The sequence below is a fragment of the Dermacentor variabilis genome, chromosome 3, assembly GCF_050947875.1.
Source record: "Dermacentor variabilis isolate Ectoservices chromosome 3, ASM5094787v1, whole genome shotgun sequence".
In the NCBI taxonomy this organism is placed as follows: domain Eukaryota; kingdom Metazoa; phylum Arthropoda; class Arachnida; order Ixodida; family Ixodidae; genus Dermacentor; species Dermacentor variabilis.
Window position 1 is genome coordinate 5511866 of NC_134570.1, and position 18057 is coordinate 5529922.

The 18057-nt window shown below is 48.5% G+C and overlaps 1 protein-coding gene across 1 annotated transcript in view; it reads left to right on the forward strand.

Annotated features, from left to right (window-relative positions):
• The window catches only part of LOC142575110 (neprilysin-1-like), a 357362-nt gene that overhangs the window by 135333 nt on the left and 203972 nt on the right, over positions 1-18057 (forward strand). The window contains exon 10 of the mRNA XM_075684106.1: positions 5263-5329. Within this exon, the coding sequence (XP_075540221.1) occupies positions 5263-5329 (67 nt within the window). The remainder of the gene's footprint in view (positions 1-5262; positions 5330-18057) is intronic.

The following is an 18057-nucleotide window of genomic DNA, read 5'->3' on the forward strand; positions in this document are numbered from 1 at the left end:
GTGAGCAGGCTACTCAGTGAAGGGACTCTGTCAGCGTCTCAAAACTCTCTTTTGTAAGGATGAGTCGAGAAGAACCGATCTAAGAGCATGGCGTCCAATCACACTTCTGAACTGCGATTACAAGTCCATAGCAAAGTGTCTGTGTATGCGACTCACTCCAGTACTCAACACTGTTTTGGGTGCGTACTAGGCATGTTGTGTCCAGCGGCGTTCCACTCAGCTTCACGGTTCAGCAGTCAGGGTCGTTCTGCTGTGGGCAAATGCCAGGAAATTTCCAGGTATTATGTGCTCCTTCGATCAGGAGAAGGCTTTCGATATGATTAGCCATAGGTACCTGTTCCGGGTTTTGGAAAAGGCTGGCGTTAGTGTGGGTTTTCGGCAGATGGTCCAAGCTTTGTGTCCTCGACCAACTTCTGCTGTTCTCATACAGGATCGCGTCTCGGAGGCATCTAATGTGGGACGTGGTGTAGGGCAGGGGGATCGTCTCACGCCTGCCTTCTGCGTGCTCGCTTTGAACTGCTTCTGCAGAGGTTGTCCTGTGACAGCAGAATTGGCAGGTTCCTACCCCCACCAGGTTCCCCTCTGGTTGCACTCTTTGCCTGTGCGCATGACTTGTCTATTGTCGTCCCGGATGAATCATCAGCCTGCACCGTCTTGGATGTCATGGCCAGTTACTGCGGGGCGAGTGGTGCAAGGTTCAATAGTTTGACAGTGCAGCCATGTACATGAACTCCACCACATCGAGTCAGCAGCCCGTTCATGGTCTTCCCGTGGAAACGTGGTTATAAATTTTAAGTTTTGAATTTGATCTAGACAGTCTGTCTCCTAGAAACTGGCAGCAAGCTAAGGAGAAGCTTGAAACCAGGATTCAGGAACTACCATTGTCATGTCCATTGACAGCCCGAGCAACCATTCTTCGCTAACTTCTGTTTTTCTCCCTTATGTACGTGGCGTGTGTGTCTCCTTTTCCAACCCGAACGAAGCTTATCTTGGAGAAAGTCCTCTTTCATTTCCTCTAGAAAGGGACAACAGGTTGTGCAGCTTGGCATGTGCTTAAGTTTCCCAAGGATAAGGGAGGACTCGGAATTCCCGATCTGGGCATCGTGGCTACTGCACTACACATCAGGTGGACCCAGGTTGCTCTTAACTGGGATATGCTCCTGACTCGAAGATTTACTTCCTTTTTTCGTAGTACCAGACTAGTTTGTTTTCGCAGTGCACCTTTTCCCACTGTGGTTCCTCGCTCAGGTTCACCGTCCACCATTTATGCGACGGCTGCCAACTTTCTGGTATGCCCCCACAAGGCAATCCAAGAACTAGTCGATATCCCCACCCCAGGTCTCCCCTCACATTGCCAAAAGTACGATCTGTCCATCCACAGGCCAAGATGAAAGCTCATTAAGGCCAGTTGCCTCGATGCCAGGCGAGCTACATTCATGTACCGCCTGGCGCGAGGGTGCCTGGGGTTGAGTTACGGGCCCTTCACAGCCATCCCGGCTCGTGGAGTGTGCCCTTTTTGTGGCGGTCGTGAGGGTTCCGTTCATATTTTTACGCAGTGTTTGCTTCCGGCAGCTCTTTTCCAACGGATTTCTAGTCTTTTTAGTCTTCCAGGTGTTCCATATCAGGCTGTTCGTTTATTTCACCCTTTGCCGAATCAGGCGATCAACCAGTTCGTGATTCTTCTTGTCGAGTGCTCATACCAAGTTTCGTTGGCACGCTGTGAAGTTGCTTTCAGGGGGCGGGCGCCGGGCCTTCACGAAGTGCTTGCGAAAGCACGGAAGGAGGTCTGGTTCCATATCACCCGGGCGCGGCATCACTTGGGCGACAAGTTTCCCGAAGTGTGGGCTCGTCCTGCCGTGATTTTTGATGAGTCTGGTGGAAAGCTCTCCACTAAGTTATGATGCATGCTCCTAAGGTCGCTCGACTCGGCCTTGCGTGCCAGTCTATCCACGGGCTTTTGTTTGGCTTAATGGAACCCAGAGCCGGAACCTGTCGTGACGCGTCCTCGTGTGGTCACTTTCGTGTTTTGTGGCTTTGATGCTCTCCATTTGCGTATGCCTTGACTTCTTTTATGTTCAGGCATTCCGAAGGTCTGTCAGGCTCGTGCCTTGTAAGACCGTGCTACATCTCAACGCCAAAAAAAGGTTTAAATTGGACGTTTGCCACGTGTGAAACCACCGCAGTTCCTATCCAGACGACAATGCAGCGCGGACACTGGCTGTTGAAAGGCGCTCACGCCACCATTTCCATTAGCGTATTGAAAAGTTATCTGAAATGTGGGATAAAATGTGCCAAGGCCCACATTTATCGCTTCATAATCACCTTTGTCGTCTAGCTGTATTGTTTTCGTGTACATCTCGCGCTTTGTTGGTTGAAAAGAAAAACCGGCATGCATTAATTTGTGGTCGCCGATTTCGTTGAGATAACAAAAGTATGATAGGCTTTCGGGGTTGTTTGTTAATATTAGATCTAAGATATAGGATGTATCCTGTGAATCACGTGTTGCTTCAGAAACTAGATATTAAAATTGAGGCAGATATCGAGATCAAGTTCCTGGTTTCGGTTAGTCCTGTCGTTGAACAGAAATTGTCAAGTGCGCCAGTCTATTTGCGGGGAGTTAAAATCGCCGAATAGATGTATGTGTGCCTTTGGATGAGCAGCAATAAGGTGACACATAGTTTGGTTAAGCTGGTTGCAAAACTCGGAAGTAGTGTGGGGAGGTCGGTAACAAACTCCTAGTAGTACGGCCTGTGGGCGTGATTGGATAATCACCAATCATATTTCCAGCTGTGATTGAATATTGATGACTGCACAAGACAATCGTTCGTGAAATGCAATCAGCACACCGCCGCCGCGCGTAGATACACGGTCATTGTGGTACACACGAAAATTCGGTAAGTCCGATGGCACTTCAGTATTGCTTATGTCGTATTATTTGTCCTAGAACAAAAGAAAAATAAACTCGCAGTTTCGACCGCAAGGCGAAACATCGATTGGGATAGCAAATTAGTAGACAGCTACACGAAGTAAGGGCAGCAGCCTTATCGACTGTATAAAGTTGTAAACGTTCGCTTACTTACTAAATTAACAAGCACGGTCTCACGCGCACACAGTTAAAAATGAACCCGTTGCGCTCAACGACCACAGAAACTCGCTGTCAAAACGCCATGGAGTGAGGCAGCAGTAGCGAGCGAATTGAACTTTATGTTGTCTCTCGCTTCAACGCTAACTAAACGTCGAAAGCACAGCGCATACGAAGCTACCGGCACTCGGCACATGCACTCTTCAGATCGCTCTGAAGATGAGGCCCGCGCGGGCGTACACTTTGTCCACAACACAGATTGCTTTCAAGGTACGGCGCCCGCGTCGTAAGCAGCCTCGCCTCCCCTCGTGCCTCGCGCGCGACAGAAGATGGCGGGGAGAGGCGATCGTCGGCTGATTCTCGCGATCTTTCGCTTGCACATACAACGTACGGAGCGCGGCGACGATGTTCACGTGTTTGGACTTTATACAGAGAATCACGGCGACGGCGATAGCGATGGCTGACATTCGCTTGGAATGTCCATATAATTGCTATAGCAATAAAAAGCACGGAAGCGATCCGTGTTATGCTTGGATGAAGGCAGAGTTGACGTCACTGCCGAAGCAACAGTGGAGTTCAAAGGGCACGCGTTGAGGTGGATAGGAAGAAGGGGGAGGAAGTGGGTAGAGCCGCCGACCCTCTGCTCTTTCGCGAAATGGCATCGATTGGAAGGAATCACTCAAACGTCACTCGCCTTCGTATAAGGGTTTATACTGGTCGAATCAAGTTTCATAACATCGATAATGACACCGCGCTGCGTGGAGATGAGCCAGTGGCACAATCGTTACGCATAATTGGACAACTCCCAGAAGAGCTCAGTGTAAATTTTTTTTAAATATGGTGCTGAGCGGTGCTCCTTTCTGGGCTGCAAGATGAGCACTTTTTTCTCCCCACAACCGATAGGCGCCGTCGCGATGTCGAAGCGCCTATGTAATGCGGTGAAACATTTTCTCCAGAGACCTAAGAAGCCGCGAACAGAATGTCGAGAAACGCGTTTGGAAGCTCGAAAAGTGGTATAGCCTCGGTGCTTAAAGAACGAAACAGTGGGTGCTGCGTCTATGGGTGTACCACATGGTGTACTACGGCATCATACGAAAATGGGAGGGGATTACGATGGAATCAGGGTGTATGGGCTAATATTTTCGTGTTGGATGGAGAAAGTGAAACTCCAATATTATCGGAAATGCGGAAAACTTGTGGTAACTCGAAAAACAGCTCCCTTCTTACGATGATCTCATCCTTCGCAGGTCACCTTAAAGGGACACTAGACGCACATGCTAAGTCACCGGCACTGTTTAAATAATGATCTAGAAACCTCGCAACGCTTGTTTCGTGCCAAGCCTTAGATTACGAGAAAATTGTACCTGAAGGGTTCGAATACATTTTTCTGAATTCAGATCTCCCGCTGCAGAAACCAGGGAGTGGTGACGTTGCATACGCTATCACTACCCTTTGCTGCCATCGGTGAGTAAAGCGACACCTGCTAGACGGCGGCACCGAGCCAAGACAGAGTGGTGGATTCGCCGCTGCAGCTGCTTTTTTGTCAAGTGGCGTAGACCGTTCGGGCATCCCGCGACATCACGCAGGAAGTTGAATTCTCTGCTACTTCCAATTTGTGCGAGTTTCCCGAGCCAGTAAAACCAGCGCAGCACTACGGTATAACGACACTACTGAAAAGCGTGGGCGGCGCATAGTCGAGCGAATGCGAAACCTTTCGATTACCCGCGTCGTTGTCAAGGATAATTTAAATGAGTCATATATTCTAAGAAAATTAAACAGAACTCGACAAGTAGCATTTTATTTCGTCCGATAATACAATGCAAGGATGTTTTTTTGCAACGAGTGGTTGAGTGCTAGCGACAGAATTTAACTCAGGAGTGCTTTCGTCGTCGGGCAAGTACTTGAATGTCCCGGGGAAGTCTCTAATCATGTCCTGCATTTACCTCAATTTCTCTATTATTAAGGCTGTGTTGGCGATAACATTGACGCCTTAGAGATTATCGAGCACTAATCTATCACTTTAGCTTGACTTAATATTTGGCGTTAGTGTCCCCTTGATCCTCGTACGTGACAAGCTGGTGCTTGAGAAGCCAAGGATTCCTTAAACACACAAGCCACAGTTAATTAGGTAAGGTCAAGCTCAGTGCCGCGCCGTTTCTTTTGTATTCTGTGACACGCAGTTGTGCCTGCCATACTGACTGGACTGGGTCTGTCGACGCCCGGTGTCCTGGCCCTTGATCTCAGTCCGTGAGTTCTTGGCAACGCTTCGTGCGAGTGCATGCGCTTGGCCTCCCTGGCGTGGTTCGTCGGTTTCGCGCGTGAGAGGAACTGAAGCCGGCGTGTAATGGTGGACGATGAACGGAGTTGACTGGCGTTACTTGGACCTCGGCTGAGGCGACGTTTAGCTCAATTCGCGTGCACTCCCGGCGACAAACTATGCATTGTGATGAAAGAAAACGGAGGGCAACGAAGGACGCGCGCTAACTCACAACCTCAGGTTCAGCTACCCACAACGCAGCTGAACCTTAGAATGAGCATGAAGAAGTAAAATGGCGACGACGAGTCCCTTGCTGTTTTTTTTGTGTGTTTCTTCAGCAACGTTGTGCGGCCTGCATGACGCCCGTCCTTCGTCGCTGTCCTCCTCGTCGCTTGTTTTGCGCTGCAGTACTATTAACGAAAGTAGTTGTCAGCAGCGCTGCTTTGCCTAAGAAATCAGTACATAAAAACTGAGAAAAACACGGGGCTGACTGGAGATGGAAAGTCAAGACAAAATTCCCGATTTTACCTTGTTCTTGTTTTTCTCATCGGCATAAAACCTAGTATATTAGTATATAATGCCACCCATATGAATAGACGCAGTCTTTTTAACGGTATAACACATTATGTTCAACTGTATTTACTTATTTTATTTTTACGGTAGCAATTATATGCCAAAGATGCCCAGCTGGTGCGTAGCTGCCAGTGCACTGTTTGGTCGTGTGCTGCGCAGCGCCAACAGCTCGGCCCCGAGTATTGCTGAACACTCGTCGACCGAGGAACTTCCGCCTTGCAGCGCTTTAAACGAAACAGACATTCGTCGTTCTTGAGAAACAAGGTATACTCTGTAGGATGCTCCAGCTTAATATAGACCACGAGCCAGTAACTAGAGCCAGTAAGCGCGCCCCTTTTGTGCGTATTCAAACAATAATTCGCGACATAAAACGTGTACTCATGTTGTCGGCTCATGGACATCTATCTCTGTAGAGCACACATGGTGGAGCACCGCATGATATTCAACGGTTATTTTGATTTTACTTAATTTATTATACTGAGCTACCCCATTTTCGGACCCTTGGGCACGTAGGTACGTGCGCATTCTCGGCCAAGTCTCCTGTATGTGCCACTGCGACAGAAGCGGTATGTAGATACATGTCGCGCTTCCTCGTGTATTATTCCCTCCACAACCTTCACAACAGCGTTGCTATGTCAGCTTGAAGTGCAGCGAAATCTTCGAGGCGCCGCACTAGAGATGTGCGCCGAGACGTCTGTGCGCCACCGCCGACGCACACTGATTGGCGCGCCATTTAAATAAGGAATAAATATTTCTACTTTAAGTCAGTCCAGTTTCGTTTGATATTTTGTTATCTTGTTGAATTCTTCTGCCTGTCTCAAGCATGGAATCATGTCAAGCAGGGTAGCAATGAACAAGCAAAAGTGACCCGGCTCTCCGCGTGCCTGCACACTGGTGCGTTTGACCGGCGGGCGCTGGCGATCTTCGGGGAAGCGACCGTGGGAATGGCGCCGGCAGGTCTGCTGCGACTACTCATATTGTGAAAACAACAATGCGCCGAGTCAGCAACCCTTCGGCGCCACCATGTCTGCTGCGAAGACTCGCTCTGTAAGAAGCACAATGCGCCGCTTCCCCTGCCGTGAGGCGCCGAGATGTCTAGACGCAGTCGGCGGGCGAAGTATTGTTTGTGGAGTCGCCGCCGCCGTCACGGTTCGATTGGAGAAGGGGAATTCCTGGAAGGATATGTTTTGCGGCGCCGTCTCACGCACCTTAGAGGTCGTCAGCCAATGGACAGATGCGGCGGACGCTGTCTGCGGGGTCAACTCTGCGATCAAGAGGCGCCTGCTTGGGGCAGACCCGTGTCTGCGAAAAACCCTCTCCCGTTGGAGTGGTCAGTGCAACCTGTGCGAAAGTGATTGTTTAAACCCTCCCCTTCAAAGGCGGGTCGGCTACTATGACTTTGGACGCTCCGAATTGTTCGGAGGTTGAACGACCGTTTTTCCTCACCTAGGGATCTAGGGAGGACAGAATGTTTACAAGCTGCCGTCGTCGACTCTGTAGTGTGCATTCTCGTTCAGTCATGATAGACTGGTGAACTGTAACGTTCTCATGTAGATACTGTAAATAAATCCCATATTCCTCGTCCTCGATGAGAACAAATCTCTCCCTTCAACGACGTCCTCAGCGTGGATGAGTTTGACGACGGCATGGGCCAGATACCATCTATTTCATGCCCTACCCCAAACATTACAACTGGCTGACAGCGGTGGGATGGACTTTGCGACGTGGTGCTGTGTCTGCGGTGAGTGCTTGGTTCTTGCTTTGACTCTCTAGGCTTCATTTTGTTGTTGTTCTGTTTAGAAGCTGGGTTGTTGATTGTTAGCAAGGTTGCGTTTACCTAGGTATGTTTAGCGAGCAAGACCAAGACAGTTAAGCAGCAATCATAGATTTAGGGACATTGCTGAGATACGAATGGTTGATTGTTGGTGAGGAATTTGGCCTGGGAAATGCTAAAATGGCAATTACTGAAGCTGATTTCTGAAAAGCCATTGAGGAGGACATTGAAATTTGGTGGGAACTTCTTAGGAAAAGAGAACAACGGGACAGAGAGAGAGAGAGAGAAGAACGGGAAAGAGAAGAACGGGACAGAAAGAGAGAGGAATGCTAGAAAGATAGCGAGTTAATAAAAATGCCACTTGAACTTCAGAGCAAACGTTTGGCGTTGTCTCAAGGAAGTGAAGGGGCTCTGGAACGATCAAGTGAGGCCAAATCATACCGCATGGACAGGCTGTGAAAGCCATTTGAGGTCGGGAACGACATAGCCTTGTTCCTAGGAAATTTCGAAAGGACTTTCGAGAAGATGAAATTCGGTCCGAGTACATGGCCACAGCGGTTGCTGTTTAAGTTGCCGGGTGAGGCTGCAGAAGTAATCGCCAGACTCAGTGCACAAGATGCATATGATTATGCGAAGGTTAAGGCTAGTCTTTTGAAGAAGTAGCGCCTTTCAGCTGAAGCTTTTCGACAGAGGTTTAGAAGCACAAGCAAGAAGGATGGCGAGGGATATCCGGAGTTTGCATACGGCTTAAAGGACAACCTAGTCGAGTGGCTGAAAAGCGCGGAAGCGTACGAGAGCAGAGACATGATTATTGAATTGCGTGTGTCTAGAGCAGTTTTACAAAAGCATCCCACCATCTGTGAAGCTGTGGGTGCAAGACAGAGGAAACGTAAACACTGTGGAAACGGTGGCTGAATTAGCCGAAGAGTACGCAACGCGTAGAAAGCTGAACGCCGAGGAAGGAAATTGGGATGGTCGAAATGGGACCACGGAAACCATTTCCGTTCACAAAGCGTTCGCTGACTAGACGACCGGAACCTGTAGACGTGGAGGAAAAGCGTCAGAAAAGAGCGAGGAGAAATCAAACGGGGAAACTGTACAAAAAGAGCGGAAAAGAACATTCGAATCTTTTAGACCTATCCGCTGCTATAAGTGGCAGAAACACGGACATATCGCTTTAAACTGCGGGAAGCTTAGCGTAGTTTTCTCCTACGTGGATGAAAAAGACGAGAATATAGAACCTTAAAGCCCATGTCTTTACGACCTGCAAGTGAATCCAAACCATTCCGGATGCTGCGAGACAGAGCCGCCACTATGGACATTGTCTATCTGTCTTACGTGATGGTAGATGACTTCACTGGAGGAGTAGCATGGATCAAACAGGCTTTAGAAGAACACATCATGTGTCTTCCAATGGCCAAAGTGAAAATCAGGGGACCGTTCGTGGATCAGGCGGATCAAGGGTCAGTATTCACCACCGCACCGACTTCCACATTCTTGCAAAAGGGCGGGGTAAAGTTAATACACAGTTCCGTCTATCACCCTCAGTCAAACAGTGTATAGAGGTGGCATTCAGTGCTTAAAGGGAAGCTGAAACACTTTTCGAAAAAATGAGTTCTCTGCGGCCTTCTACAGTTTTGAGTCCCCTGAACACGAATATCTGGTTCAAAAAAGGCGGAAACAAACGCAAGCGGCTGTTTTTTAAAGATAACGCGCACCAGCGCCTCAGGGCATCGCGCGAACGCCGCTGTTGCCCGTGATTGGTCGGCGCCGCTGTGACGTCATTCGCGGCAGTCGCCGGTCGGCGCCGCTGTTTCAGAGCGTAGCACGCTGTTATGTTCTGGCTTCATAGCTGAGTTGTAAGCATTATGGAACGTTCTCGCTGCCTCAAACAGCTTGTATTTTCGCCGTACATGTTCGAACCGACAGCCGATAAGGAAAACGATGGCGGCAATGGCGATGTTGAGTGTGCCAACAGCGAGAGCGCTGTGTGCACCTTCTCGCGCGTTGGAAATCTTAGCTGGTACATATGTTTTTTTTTTCATGTAGCTGCACGTTCCAATGACGGAGAAAAAATGCGCTAAAGTGTCACTGGGAACTTGCTGCTGGAAAAATGCCGAAGCACTAACTTCTCATTAGATTGTAAACACGGGTGCAATTCCGCGATGTCAGGCACCTTGCCGCTGCTTGTCTAAAGTCCCGTGGTTTTTTCAGTGTTGATACACGATCGCGAACATAAGTGCCGCGTTTCAAACCGCGCACATGCAGTGCTGCGAGGTACAGTCACGGAAGTTGCTTATCATGACATCCAGAGATGGCCAGAGGTATTATATGTGCAATATTCATACTATGGTTCGACGACTTTGCGATTGTGGCTCTATCAAGAATCGGTATGCGTGCTCCATGCTAGTGTTGCCATAAAGATATTAGGCAGTTTTAGCACCGCCGTGTGGTAAACACGATAACTGCAACCGTACGTTGGAGGTCACTAGGCAAGCCTATACTCCATTTCATACCTCAGGTGCAACGCTGTGGAAGCTACGCACGAAGTCCGGTCACCAAAATTTATTACTGCGCGCGTTTCCGTCTATGCTTCGCAGCGTGCCAGCGGCGTTTGCTCGCGCGAGCATGCACGTGAAGCTGCTGCGACGGGCCGCAATTAAAAAATACCTAAAAGAAAATTGATTTAAAAGAACGTGTTAGCAGCCGCATAAGTACACTGATTGTTTCTATGGGTAAATTATTTTTTTTCATTCAGAACTGAGCTTATATATGGAAAATTTTCTCAAAAATCGGGTCAACAAACACCGAACTTTTTCTAAGTGCGAACGCAGCCACTGCAAGAAGTATCTCAAGCTTCCACAGCGTTGCACCTGATGTATGAAATGGAGTATAGCAACGCTAGCAACAACGCGTTTCCTCATTTGTCGTAAGGCTATCCGGCTACGCTAAAACTGTGTTACCAGACGTTAATGGCTGCTAATGCTCGCGTGTGTTCGCGCAGCCGAATGCTGCACAGAACGAGGGCATGTTGGGCGCCCTTGACTGTAGGCACTCACGCAGCACAGATGGAAAGAACAGTTTACGAAAATCGCAAAAGAAAACAAACGTGAGCGGCGGCGGCGGCAGATCACTCGTAGCGTCGTTCAGTAAAGCGCAGGACGGAAAGAGGCATACCAGCACGCCGGTCCAGCAGCTCGGTCCCCGCGAATGACGTCACTATCGCCGGTTCTCTCCTCTGGCAACCACCTCACCCGGCGCTCCGGGAAGCGATGGGGGCGTGTCCGCGGGGGTGATTTAAAAAGCGATTTCCGCCCCTTATATTAATAAAACGAAGAAAAATATTTCGGAACCATAAATTATTAGCTCTGTTCTTCCCAATCCCAGCAATTCATGGAAATTGAAAACCGTTTCAGCTTCCCTTTAAGCGAGTTTTGCGGGCGCTCAGTTACGAGCATAAGGAGAACTGGGAGAATTGTCTTCCGGCCACTTTGTTTGCTTTGCGAACGGTTCCTCATGATGCTATAGGGTTCTCGCTAGCAGAACTAGTGTATGGGAGGACACTCCGTTCTCTGAGAATGTTAAAATAGATGTAGGAGGAAAGAGGAGAGAGAGTCCAACAGTGGTAGAATACGTGCTAAATCTGCTGGAATGGCTAAGTGCAACCCAAGAACTAGTCGAAAAGAACATAGGAGTAGCTCAAAAGAGCGCCAAATTTTATTACGACAAGAATGCGAGGCTTCGTACGTTTAACGCCGGAGACCAGGTAATGATCCTCAAACCTTCAAGAAAGAACAAGCTTGACGTTCACTGGGACGGACCCGTTAAAATGTTGCAGAAACTTCCAGATAATAACTATGCTGTGAAAATGCCCGGTCGCAGGAACGAGTTGAGGATACACAACTGCAATTTGATGAAGCCATACGTAGAGCGGAGCGGAGTCGTTAACTGTACCATCAAGGAGCAGGATGACACTAATACAGAGTTTAATGAGTATAAGGCGACCTCCAACTCTGAAATCAGCCTGGAAGAAGTAGTAAAACATTCGGTAAGCTCGCACGCTCTTAGACCCGAGCAGCTAGATGAGCTAAAAGGGATGTTAGGGGAATATCTCGACATATTCAGCGATCGGCCATGTAGAACCGAACTAATAACGCATGAAATAGAGCTCACGTCAACCGAACCCGTAAGATCAAAGCCGTACAGGGTGTGTCCACGACAGAGAGAAATTATGGAGGCAGAGATAGAGCGCATGCTAGAGTTGGGGGTTATCGAGCCCGCTGAGAGTCACTACACGTCACCGCTAATACTTGTAGAAACCCCTAATAAGGACACTCGTCCGTGTGTGGACTACAGGAAGTTAAATGCCATCACTAGGGATCAGCTGTACCCGATAATCAACATTGAGGAACGAATCGAAAGAGTTAGCGCTGCTAACTACATTTCAACTATAGATCTCGTGCGGGGATACTGGCAAAATGTTCCTCTTTCAGAAAGTGCAAGCCGCTATGCCGCTTTTATCTCACCTGTAGGCACTTTTCGCCCTCTCGCCCTCAGCTTCAGGCTGAAGAACGCGCCGTTTAGCTTCTCTAAGTTGATGGATATTGTCCTAAAAGACTCGCAGGAGTTCATCTTGATGATGTAGCAATTTTTTCGGGCAGCTCGGAACAGCACGTATCGCACGTCGAACAGGTGTTCTCACGAATGAGGGAAGCAGGCTTAGCGACGAAGGCGGAAAAGTGTAGGTTTGGCTACTCGCAGGGCACTTCTCTGGGCCATGTTGTCGGTCAGGCCACGAGACGGCCGGCCGAGCTGAAAATTGCTAGGATTGGAGATTTTTCTCAGGCGCGCACGAAAACAGACATTGGTTCATTTTTGGGACTTGTGGGTTACTATCAACGCTACATTCCGAATTACTCGCAAATAGCTAGTCCTTTCACGGACGCCCTCGGAAAGGGAGCACCGAATAGCGTACACTGGGTTAAGCACAAAGAGAACGCTTTCCAAGGTTTGAAAACGCTATTGATTTCTCGTCCGGTGCTTCGCGCGCCAGACTGCACAGGAATTCATACTTCAGTGCGGCGCAAACGACAGGGGTATGGGCGTGGTACTTAGTCAGGTCGGCAACAATAATGAGAAACATCCTATCCTCTATGCCAGCCGTAAACTAAATATAAGAGAGGAAGCCTACAGCGCTTCAGAGAAGGAATGTGCTTGTTTAGTTTGGCCAGCCCAAAAGTTGTCGTGTTACTTGTACAGAGCGAGGTTCATCTTCGAGAGGGACCACTGTTCTCTGACGTGGCTCAATCAAATGCCACACAAAAATGGCTGCTTGCTCCGATGGAGCCTCATTCTCCAAGAGTACAACTTCTTCGTTAGATATAAGAAGGGAAAGTTGCGTAGCAATGCGAATCGTTTGAGCAGGGTAATTTGAATTCTGCGTTTAGGGATCCCGCCTAAATTTTGGGGTTAGCATTGCTAATATTGTAAAGCCAAGAAGATCCCCTCTCATTTAGCTGGACTCCCTCCATGATTGCTCAATTTCTCAGCACGAAATTCCTTCAAAAATTGCCGTAGCGAATTGCAGCATTTTTTGTTTCTGCACTTATGTTTTCTTTGTAGCCTTGCGGTCTAAAGTGAGATCCAAGATACGTCATCTCGGCACAGAGCGTGTTGTTGGGTTCGTCTTGCAGTTGCCTGTCCTTGTAGGATGTTTTTGGGCGATGTCATCATTTCACAGCTGGTCGCTGCAAGCCAACGCACCTCCCCCTTGCCACCAGCCATTCTCTTCCTGCCCAGCGGTTATCAGCACTGGCCATGCGAGATTTTCCGGGCCATGGAGGAGCTGTTACGTTTGACCGGCAGGTGCTGGCGATCTTGGGGGAAGCGACCGTCGAACTCTGCCCGGCGCGCTGCGATGACTCGCTTTGTGAAAACAAGAATGCGCCTCGTCAACAACCCGTTGGCGCCGGCATGTCTGCTGCGGCGCCTCGCTTTGGAAGGACGACGATACGCCGCGTCCCCAAGCGAGCGGCGCCGGCATATCTGACGCAGTCGGCGGACCAAGTATTGTTAGTGGATTTTCCGTCACCGTCACGGTTCGATTGCAGCGGGGGAATTCCTGGAAAGATATGTTTTGCGGCGCCGTCTAAGAAGTCGGCGCCTTAGAAGTCGTCAGTGAATGGACAGACGCGGCGGCCACTTTCTGTGGGTTTAACTCTGCTCGGGGCAGACCCGTGTCTGCGAAAAACCCTCTCACCTTGGAGTGGTCAGTGCAACCTGTGCGGAAGTGAGTGTGTAAACCCTCCCCCTCAAAGGCGGGTGGGCTACGATAACTTCGGACGCTCCGAATTGGTCGGAGGTTGAACGACCGTTTTCCCTCACCTAGGGATCTAGGGAGGACACAGTGTTTATAAGCAGCCGTCGTCAACTCTGCAGTGTGCATTCTTGTTCAGTCATGCTAGACTGATGAACTGTTACGCTCTCTTGTAGATACTGTAAATAAATCCGATATTCCTCGTTCTCGATGAGTACAAGTCTCTCCCTTCAACAACGTCCTCAGCGTGGATGATTTCGACGACGGCATGGGCCAGCTACCATCTATTTCATGCCCCACCCCAACCATTACAACACGCATGTCGTCACAATTAAGTTAGCGCCAACATGACATTCCGAAACTTCTTTCTTCAAAAGCGCAATATTGCGCAACGAGAAGAAACACCGGCCTCGGAACGCCAAAATCACGGCTTGAGGGTCCTGGGCATTTCAGTTACGGGTAGAGTCGGCGATATGTCTGATAGCGGCATCAAGGCGAGATATGAAACTTGTAGCAATATATAAATTTCTGGATCCGTTGTGTTTAAGATGCCGGTTGGAAGTTTTCGCATTATTCCGGCCGTTGCGTTCGAAGGAGTTTTCTACGTGTAAAAAGAATATTTTTACGTGTCTACTGCATGGGAATGTTTCTTTTGTAGCATTCATATAAAAAATTGAATGGAACTGACACCGATAGCTGCACTCAACTATAAAACACTATCGACGCGTAGATTAAAAAAACTTTTTTTTTTCTGAAATTATTGTGCATCTGAGCAAAGCCGGCATTTCTACTTATCGACACTTCACTCATTAAACCTAGCGATAACGAGTTAAGAAATTGAGCAGATTTGTTTTCTACCTCATCATAACATATCTCAGCGGAAAAAAAATGTTCACCTGCTGCAGCAAAAAAAAGTATTTTGATTCTTTTTTCTTCAGGAAGTGGACGTTATAAGAAAAGTTAGATAAGCAAAGGGTGATTAATATTGAGAACAAGTGAGTTCGCTGATGGTCCAGTCAGGAAGGTGCGTTATAACATCTGCTGATACCTTGACAGCGTAAGGGCTGAACACAACAAAAGTTGGTCATAGATGACGTCCGCTTTTTTTCTTTTTTTTAAATGAAAAGTATATTGTATGTACACAATCTGACTCAGAACAAGTGGAAGCAAGTTTAACATGTCTAGAGAGTGTCACGGGCCTCGGTGCGGGCTTAGCAATTCTAGACGAGTTCACTGAATCTTCGCTGAATGGAAAAATATCTCACATAAGCTGAAGGATTGCAAAAAAGAAAACAATTGCGACTACGGCGCAGCAGAAAGGCTTTGCATATTCGTGGAGAAAGGAATATACAAACGCATTCAACATAGACGCCTGTATATTATATATATATATATATATATATATATATATATATATATATATATATATATATATATATATATATATATATATATATATATATATATGTATGTATATCTTGTGACGCAGCAGCTGTCACTACGTTTATTCCGAGTCGAAGATGCCGCGAACCGATCACGCCCACAGCACGGACCACACTCGAGAGCCAGCCCCACAAGCGATGATGAAGAAGAACCCCATATGAACCCCACATGATGATGATCATGTACAGATGACAAAGAGTAGCTTATGGCCACATAGATATAAATGGTTTTCCGAACCAAAACAACGGCGAAAGACCAAGGGCTACCAGAGGGGCGTATTATGTTCCGTTGGAGCATGTCGGTGACGTTCTCGTCAATGACTTTCCTCTCGGCTAGCGATGCGCGATATGGTCTACGGCGCACGATGGATGTACCATCTGTCTCCATCCGATGCGTCGTAATCGAAGATCTTTTTCCAACGAAGCTGAATGCGCGTCAAACGAAGCTTCATGTTTTTGGAACAAAGCAAGCAATTGTTGTGACTGCGAAGGTGTCAGGTCGGAACTGATGGCAGCTGCAAGAGCTGAAGGAGATGCGGCCCGTCCGGCACGAGGAACTTCAGAGGAAGCTGTTTTAAAGGAAACAACAGATATAGACTCCGATTCAGTGGCGCAAGCCAATGTAGTGCCTTTAGGGATGAGAATTTTTTCGGATGTCGGGTTTGTAGCGTAGACAAGCGCATAGCCATGATCAAACCTAACCAGCCCTGATGCAAAGGCTATCCCTCTTGCGAGACAGCGTGCAGATGATAATACGAGCACGTCGCCGCAGTCAATCACATCAGACGTGATAGTAACAATGCTTTGATGGCGAGGAGGTAGCGCGGTATCTTCTGCAGCAAGCAAGTGAAGTGGTGCGTGACCTGCATGAAGTTAATAGGTCGTGTCGGTCATGTGGAGAAGGCCTTGCCCACAGCAGATGGAGGCGGAGGCCGCAGAAAGAAAATCCCATCCCAATATGAGCTTCCGGGCACACGAACTTAGCACTGCAAATTGCACGTAATGCAGAAGTCCATAGATGGAAATACGAGCAGTGCACATGGCGATAGGTCGAATGGCGGCCTTTTGAGCAGCGAGTAGCGTAGGTCCATCATAGGGAGTCGTAACAATTCGAAGTCGCGAACACAATTCAAGGTGAATGACTGAAACACGAGCACCAGTGTCTATTAAAGCTTCTACTTGTACACCTTCTACTACAACCAATATCACATTTCACGGACACGATGGAGGAATTTCTGTCCTGTCGTTCGATGCAGCTTTTCCTCCAAAAGCTGCATAATTCAGTTTTCCGGACGACGCTCGGCGAATCGAGAAGCAGGTCTCAGCGGGGACGTAGAGCGGCGAAGGGGTGACGGCAAGCGGCGGCTCGCAGGGCGGTACATAGATCTGAGCCGTCTCGGATGCTACAATATATATATATATATATATATATATATATATATATATATATATATATATATATATATATATATATATATTGTTACGGGGTTAAAAACAGTTATACGTGTATTTACAGCATATTTATATTCATTATATCAGCTGACAAGATGGTAGCCAGCGCGCGAAAACCCAGAACATCGTTTTCTTCCGATGATGATTACAACATCTTCTTCGTCAGCGTGTCACATTATCTCCAAAGGCAGAAGCACCGGCTCGGTGCTGGTTAGGAGCCGGACGAGTGATACAACTTAAGACGCGCGACGTGGACCACGTCGGAGCGATGCGGAGCCACAGTTGGCTCAAGAGGGGTGATTTCGTACGTAACGTCAGTTACTTGACGCAAGACACGGTAAGCGCCGGAGTAGCATGAAAGTAACTTCTCGGAGAGGCCAACGCGTCGCGATGGCGACCAAAGGAGAACCAGGGCGCCCGCTGTGTAATGGACGTTTCGATGGCGGGCGTCATATAAGCGCCGCTGATTGTCCTGCGACTCCACAAGTCGACGTCGAGCTTCTTGCGCTTTGAGGATGGCTTCACGGGCGTACTCGGATGTGGAATTCAGACTAGCAGGCAGAACGGTGTCGAAAGGTAACGTAGGGTCACAGCCAAACGAGAGGAAGAATGGAGGCAAGCCTGCGGTATCATGGCGAGACGAATTATAGGCGAAAGTAATGAACGGCAGCGCAACGTCCCAGTCGCGATGGTCATCGGAGACATACATGCACAGCATGTCAGTAAGGGTGGGGTTAAGGCGCTCGGTTAGACCGTGCGTTTGTGGATGGTAAGCAGTAGCAAGTTTGTGTTTAGTCGCGCACGAGTGTAGAATGTCATTGACAACTTTAGAAAGAAAGTAGCGGCCTCGGTCGGTGAGGAGCTGTCGAGGGGCGCTGTGGTGAAGGATGACGTTTTCTAGGAGGAAGTCGGCGTCGACATCGGTTGCACAGCATGTTGGAAGAGCCCGTGTGATTGCATGTCGGGTGGCGTAGTCTGTTGCTACAGCAATCCACTTGTTTCCGGAAGAAGACGTAGGGAAAGGGCCTAAAAGATCAGCACCTACACGGAAGAATGGTTCTGATGGTACGTCAAGTGGTTGAAGGTGACCAGCAAGGAGTGTGGTCGGCTTTTTGCGTCGTTGACAGAGATCACACGCAGCGACATGACGGCAGACGTCAC